General features: G+C 32.0%; 1 protein-coding gene and 1 long non-coding RNA gene across 2 annotated transcripts; both read right to left on the bottom strand.

Annotated features, from left to right (window-relative positions):
• Positions 1–2: 2 nt before the first annotated feature.
• Positions 3–5,087, bottom strand: LOC111715714 (elongator complex protein 4). The gene is made up of 7 exons (XM_023491077.1): positions 5,080–5,087; positions 3,537–3,606; positions 2,845–3,020; positions 1,966–2,031; positions 1,658–1,739; positions 922–996; positions 3–137 (listed from the first exon to the last, which is right to left on the bottom strand). Exons 1-7 carry the CDS (start codon positions 5,085–5,087, stop codon positions 3–5), a joined length of 612 nt encoding a protein of 203 aa, XP_023346845.1.
• A 49-nt stretch (positions 5,088–5,136) lies between these two features.
• On the bottom strand, positions 5,137–5,699 carry LOC111715713 (uncharacterized). Its single transcript, XR_002768299.1, has 2 exons — positions 5,657–5,699; positions 5,137–5,198 (listed from the first exon to the last, which is right to left on the bottom strand). It is a non-coding gene; the product is annotated as an uncharacterized LOC111715713 (long non-coding RNA).
• Positions 5,700–7,973: the final 2,274 nt, after the last annotated feature.

Genomic DNA, 7,973 nt, shown 5'->3' with positions numbered 1-7,973 from the left:
AATTAGAAATCGATATTTTTATGGATCTTGACGTCCTTACTGTCCCTGCTAGCGGTCTCGGTGAGGTCAGGGGGCAGGTAGAACTTCTCGATCTGGAACTTGTTCCGTCGGGACTTGAAGACTAGCTCATTGTCCTCCTGCAAAATCAATCAATCAATCAACACATCATTAAGTCTCGATCTATCACTCGTTTTATCGACCCTTAAAAACAGGTTTATTGTCCTTCTGCAAATTCAATTTAACTAATAAATCAACCAATCAATAAATCGATCAATCAAAAATTCATAACTCTCGACTTTTAACTTGGTTTTTTAAAGCCTTAAAATCAATCAATCAATCATTCCAAAAATCATAAATTCACGATGTGGAACTTACTGTGTAGACCGTAGAGCCGAAATATAATTTTAGTTAGTTTATCATTGAAACATTTAATAATAATCAAAGAGAATCTCTTTTCCAGAATTTAGGAGCAGATGAATCAATGAATTAATGGATAAATTAATTAATGAATCAATGAATCAAAGAAACAATGAATTAATCAATGAATCAATTAATCAAAGAATCAAATAAACAGTGTATCAATGAAACAAAGAAACAATGAATTGATCAATGAATCAATTAATCAATGAATTATTTAATCAAAGAATCAAATAAACAGTGGATCAATGAATCAAAGAAAGAATGAATTGATTAATGAATCAATTAATCAAAGGATCAAAGAAACAGTGCATCAATGAATTAAAGAAACAATGAATTGATCAATGAATCAATGAATCAACCAACAAACCAATCAACAATTAATCAAAGTTGATAGTAAGAATAAAATATGAAGATTTAGATATAACATGAATACATGAAACTTGATAAGATTATGTCAGTAACGTATTTACAGTACATATCCCTGCCAGTAGTTAAACATACCTTGAGTAAGTGAAGTGGAGGTGTGAGAACACCTAGGCTTGCTATTCGTTCTACTGAGAGCAAACCATGGTAGTCCTTAAAATCATAATTTTAATTATTTCCTATTTTGTTTGTCAGGACATAAAATAAAAGGGACTGTTAGCCTAACTTTAAGTGATTCTTCCATGCAATTTTGGTAATATCCGATTAACAATAGTTTCCTTAAAAGCTTTTTCTGATCAAGTATGAATCAGATATCAATATTTATACTTTTAAAAAATTATTTTTTTCAATTGTCGTTTCTGTAATTTGTACAAAGCGACTTGCGCAATTTCTGCTGCAGAAATACAATATGAATTAGCAGAAATAAACACTTTTTAACCTAGAAAAACGACAATATTGACCAAAGAAAGGTTTCAAGGGTACCGGGGTAAATCGGACATGTCACTTAAATTACACTTTCAGTCCTTTTCAACTGAGAGAGATGTACAGGAGACAGGAGGGCGGGGCGTGATGGTAGTTTTGGTATTTCCAACTTTAAATTTTAAAATATATTACAGGCAATAATATTTATGCAACTGGCTTGTGATTGTGTTATCATGCTTGAAAATATGTTTTTGCCGGTCAAAAAAAATTTTTTTTTTAAAACGAACTAAAAATGGGACAAAACAGTTGGATATATAGAGATTTTAATTCAAGATCCATTATACGTTTTTTTTAATGAAAATCAGCAAAATTGAATAAAATCTATGTTTACCTTATAAACTGGATTAGCAGTCTCCTGTGAATCAAAACTATTTAATGCTATCACATAATCAGCACACCCTACAATTCTCGATCTAAATAAGATGTCAGTTAATCCAAAAATTTTAAGGAGTAAAAAAGCAATTTTAATTAAATAATTTTTGCTGAAACGAGATGGTACTATTGTGAACCGGGCTGATAGAAGTTTAAAATGGATGATAACTTGAAAAGATGTTGAAATTCCCCTAAAACTAGTCATTATAAGGTCAACCACCTCCTCCCAGCTCATCTTAAATGTATCTCACTTTTAAATTTTTTTACCTTATATTTTCATCCTCTTGGTACAGTGTATTTGGTATAGTTAGAACACCAACTCCATAACAATTCCTAGAAAACAAATTCAATTTATTAACCATAAGGATAAATAAAAATTTTCCGATTGCATAGTTTCAATAGCTTAGGAACCTAGATTCCATAGGCTTACTAGCTTAGGAACCTAGATTTCATAGATTTACTAGTTTGGGAACCTAGATTCCATAGGCTTACTAGCTTAGGAACCTAGATTCCATAGGAAAAGCTTAGGAACCTAGATTTCATAGATTTACTAGTTTGGGAACCTAGATTTCATAGATTTACTAGCTTAGGAACCTAGATTTCATAGATTTACTAGCTTAGGAACCTAGATTTCATAGATTTACTAGCTTGGGAACCTAGATTTCATAGATTTACTAGCTTGGGAACCTGGATTTCATAGATTTACTAGCTTAGGAACCTATATTTCATAGATTTACTAGCTTGGGAATCTAGATTTCATAGATTTACTAGCTTGGGAACCTAGATTTCATAGATTTTCTAGCTTAGGAACCTAGATTTCATAGATTTACTAGCTTAGGAACCTAGATTTCATAGATTTACTAGCTTGAAGCGTTGTCTAGTAATCTAAATGTTACCTATAAAAGTCGATTAACTCGACTTAGAATTTCACTCACTAGCTAATAACATTCCAGTGGTAGACGGAATTTCAAGCTCAGCTAAATTTTTAGATTGGCATGTCTAATTCACAACGGTACCCTTCAAACCTCTATCTTAGCAACAATGCGGAATATATTTGATATTTTACAGGTACAGTTGTGAATCCGACATGCTTCTCTATAAAAGAAAGCTCTCTTAAGACCCTTTAAGTGTCGAACCATAAAGTACCTGAGAAGTGCTTTCAGTGCCAGAATGAAGTACCTGAGAAGTGCTTTAAGTGCCACCATAAAGTACCTGAGAAGTGCTTTCAGTGCCAGAATAAATGTTTGTATCTGAACAGCAGATTCGCCCCACAGAACGTCTCCGAGAGAGAAAACACCAATTCTAAGAATATTTCTATCCTCCTACCACACAAATATATTCACAGATATTGATCATATTTCTCATAAATCAGTTCTGGGCTTTTCTATTTTAAACCTAAAAAATATTTAGTTGTTTTTCGATCTGGAAATAAAAAATTCTGTCAATTTCCTCATTGTCTGTTTTATATTTACTTCTGCAGAAAAAAACGCAATTTACGTGTTTCAGACTTTACAGACAAAAATAACATCAAGATGAAGAACTAGGCTTTGTTATTTACTTCAATGGTGGAGACTATATATAGTTGAATATATTTCCTGTGTTCCCGGGTTCACCGTGAATCCCCGTGTCTCCACGTGGTCATGTATTTTCTTCAGAAGTCGTACACTCACACTGTCTAAAGATTTGAAATCATAAATTTTGAAAAATCAGGAAAAAAGAAAATTAAACTTTAAAATATTTTAACTAAAAAATTTACTAGTTTAGGTTAAACTTAGATTTTCACCTCAATGACCCGGGCCCCCTGTCTAATGTATATTCCATATTGATTGATTGATTGCCTGAGTAAGAATATCCTTCTGTATTGGGAGAAGAAGATTAAACGAATGATTTGGTTTGATCCCATCATTTCTAACAAAATAAAAAAGTACATATTATAAAAAAACAATCCAAAAGCAACAAAATATGACTGGTCAGTTTTCCCTTAAAATTGCGTCGACAGTAGACTAGTTTATCAGGGGTGTGTATTTTTTAAAATTACCCCCCCCCCCCGGGGAATTGAAGATAAATAGCCAAGTTTTTTCATCCTTTTTTATATTTTAATCCCAACAATTTATTTACTTTCCCCAAAAAATCATTTACTTTCCGAATTTAGCGAACAAAACAATCAAAATAACTAACTTAACTTCTTGGAAAAACAGTGCTTAGGATCCATTTAAATTAAATGCAGATCCGGATGCTGGATCCGCATTGAAAAAAATGGATCCAGATCCAAATCCGGATGCGGATCCAGGTCCTTTCTTTAAGATTTACTGAATTTTTAAAACAAAAAATAATTTTCAAATTTTTTTTATTTTTTTGCTTATTTTTATCCTAAAACTTAATGAACCATTCAGAAATGAGGAATTTTTAAAAATCTCTCTTTTTTCAAAAGTTCATATTTGGGTTTTAGAAGTAAAAAAGTTTTTTTTTAGTTTTTGGTTGATATTTTACCCCTTGGATCCGGATCCAGGAAGCCAAAATCTTGCGGATCCAACGGCTCCGGATCCTAAGCACTGGAAAAAATAATAATTAAAAAAGGGGGTAGTAACCGTTTATTATTAATTATTATTATTATTATTATTATTGTTATTGTTCAAAATGTACACATTAAGGACAATAATACTGATATAATAAAGCATTTCGATTAATTGATTCGATTAGCATATAAGCACTTTACTCGATAAAGCCTACTTGTACCTAATTTGATATTCGCACACACTTTTGGTAATTGGTGTTTTACTCTCAGTAAATAAAAAGAGTCTAGAGATATGTAAAAACTTAAGGGAATAGAAAACAAATTAAGACAATACAAACTCAACTTAATTCGATCAGTTTCGAGACTAGCAAATATATATGGTATAGAAAACCAGGGAAATACAACCGAAAAGAGGACTAAAAAGCACTTAACTTTTAATGGATCCGGACCCAGGTCATAATCATTTCTTTAAGATTTACTGATTTTTTTACAGAACAAATTTTCAAATTATTTTTCTGACTTTTTTCTCACTTAAGTCTTATGCAACAACTTGATGAACCATTCAGAGATAAGGAGATTTTTGATAGTCTCTCTTTTTTTAACAGTTCAGATTTCAGTTGAGGGCAAAATATTTTTATTAGCAGTTTTTTGTTGATACTCTGCCCTTGGATCCAAATCCATGTATCCGCATTTTTTGAGAAGCCAAAATGTTGCTGATCCAACGGATCCGGAAACTTAGCACTGAAAAAAATAATCGCTTAAAGTCCATGATTATTCCGACGAGTTGACTGTAGACCTTGCCTGCTTTATATTATACTGCTTTAACTACCTGATTTTACATTTTATTTCTTTTTACCGTCGTATACCTTTCCATTATTTTGATTTTCCTTCTCCTCCTTCTCTGTGAAGCTCGGAAGATTTTGAACAATAGAAACCGGATCCTGGGTCAAACTTGACGCAAAAATACCATTTTTATGATAAACTCCTTAATAGAAATTTAAATTAAAGGAAATGTTCGCGATAAAAACATTTGACTATGAATTTAGAAAATATTTGAGCAGAGTTTGGAAAATAGAAAACCTTTAGTAAGAAATATTTGAGCAGAGTTTAAAATATAGCAAACCTTCAGTTTTAAAAATATTTGAATCAGAGTTAAGAAAAAAGCAAACCTTCAGCAAAAAGAAATAATTGGAACAGAATTTAGAAAAAAGAAAACCTTCAGCTAAGAAATATTGAGGCAAAGTTAAGAGAATGGGAAACCTTCAGTTAAAAAATATTTGAGTAAGAGTTTTTAAAAATAGCAAACTTTCAGCTAAAAAATATTTGAGTAAGAGTTTAATAAACTAGCAAACCTTCAGCTAAAAAATATTCGAATCATAGTTTTAAAAATAGCAAACTTTCAGCTAAAAAATATTTGAGTAAGAGTTTAATAAACTAGCAAACCTTCAGCTAAGAAATATTTAAATAAGAGTTTAGAAAANCCTCCTAAAATTATTCAATCTATCTATTTCAGTTCAGATTGCGATTTTGCGAATTTTCTGTGATTCTTAAAAAATTACAAATTTTCAAAAATAATGAAAAACGCAAAACAGGAGAGTTGCACAAAAAAGGTACAATTTTGCACCAGACGCCGCAAATCACAATTTTTTTTTTATTCACCCTGTATATACATATTTTTTTTTTTTTGGGGGGGGGGCAGTGAAAAGACAGACACTCTAGCCCAAATTATCTATTTTGACTTGTATATACCCCTTGTCATTAAATCAGAAATTTAAAAAAAGTATAATGTGTTTACGACGCTTTTTTATATGCATTTCAAAAAAGTATTAATGATTCCATAGAAGGAGGCCCCGCAATCGAAGCCAATGCCCGTTAACCATCTAAGAAAATATCGTTTCAGACGCCAGCATGTCTGATTGACAAGGATACACGGTTAACAGTTGTCTTATGAATAATTCGAGTAAAACTATATTGTAGCTGAAAAAGTGTTTATTTCTGACAATGTTCGTTCTGTGTTTACAAAGCAAAAATGCATAAGTAACTTTTGAAAAAACCACAAGTGTAAATAATGTATTTTCGAATAAATTTTTTTTTTGATCTGACCAAGCTTTTAAGTGCACCATTATATGGGGCTAAAATTCATTTGAAACTAGGTCTGCACTCTGCAGTCACTTTATGATAAAACAAATGAGCTATTTACCTATTAGCTGATCCAGATCTGGTACCCCAGTAGACACGAGAAAATGATGGGAATACAGGGAATTATAGCAACCAGGTAATTTAGGAACTCCACTTTTTACCTGAAACAATTTCAAATGACCCTCCATGCAATGATTAAATGCCAGATTTAAAAAGGCACCATTAAAGCCTTTATCTGGTGAAAATGTGAAAGATATTGTCGAAAAAGTATTTATTTCTGTGAGTTTCTCCATTGCTTCTTATAAACAAGGAATGCGCAAGCGGCAAGTCACTCTCACAGAGAAACCGCAAATGAAAATAAACATTTTCAGGAAAAAAAAAGACTCATATCCTGGCAAACGACTTTTGGACCCCCCCCCCCCATATTCCTAGGGGGCTGAGCGCCGCGGCAAGGACAGGCTAGGAGGCTGGGCGCTGAGGCCAAATGACCCATTATGTGGACATATGAGATACATAGACATATGAGATACATAGACATATGAGATTCATAGACATATGAGATACATTAACATATGAGATACATAGACATATGAGATTTATAGACATATGAGATACATAGACATGAGATTCATAGACATATGAGATTTATAGACATATGAGATACATAGACATATGAGATACATAGACATATGAGATTCATAGACATATGAGATACATAAACATATGAGATACATAGACATATGAGATNAGTTAAGACACTTCCAAAAATCGTATACTAGGAAATTACCGAAACTTCCTGTCACACCCATGTACAAAATTGATAGGAGGGGGGGGGGCCTGGGGGGGGGTCCAAAAATCGTATACTAGGAAATTACCGTCCAAAAATCGTTCTCTAGGAAATTACCAATTTTTCAAACTATTAATATATTAAAGAACAAAAATTAATTTATGTGATTATATATGCGAATGTATAGTTTAATACAAACAAGCAAAAATATTTGACAATTTAATAATGGATGATTTTTTTTGTATCATTATCATCTTACCTTTCTTTGAAAACTAGATTTTGCCATTGTTTTAATAGAAATCTGTGTGCCTGACAAAATTCGATAACAAAAGTAAGCGCAGATCCGCGGCATTTTAATATTAATGGACAAAAGTCGTCTTTAAATAAATTTTAATAAAATATATTAATATATTACATCCGCCCAACGTTACATCCGTCCTACGATACTTTGGACCTACCCACACATTCTAAGAAGTAACGTATTATCACATTTTTTGCATATTTTTTTAACAGGTCATATTATTTTGGTAGCCTTTTTTACTTATTTATAGTTCTGAATTATGTATAACATACAGGGTGTCCCAATAACATGGGAATTCAGTGACGAATTCGATATCGTCTTTGTGAATAATTCTTTAATGAGAAAGCTGTAATCTGTATTCTGTAAGAGTTTCTTCGTCTGTTATGATCCCATTTTGTTTGTTTTATGTTTTGACTCCATACTGCAGTTGTGTTGTACTTAGTAAAACAAGAAAATTGCAGTATACAAACAGAGTAAACTTGTCCGGCTTCACTGTTAACATCTTGCGGACACGTTTGATACATCTTTACAGT

This window comes from Eurytemora carolleeae, unplaced genomic scaffold, assembly GCF_000591075.1.
Source record: "Eurytemora carolleeae unplaced genomic scaffold, Eaff_2.0 scaffold1854, whole genome shotgun sequence".
NCBI lineage: Eukaryota > Metazoa > Arthropoda > Copepoda > Calanoida > Temoridae > Eurytemora > Eurytemora carolleeae.
Note: the sequence above shows the minus strand (reverse complement) of the source record. Positions and strands in the feature narration are given on the sequence as shown.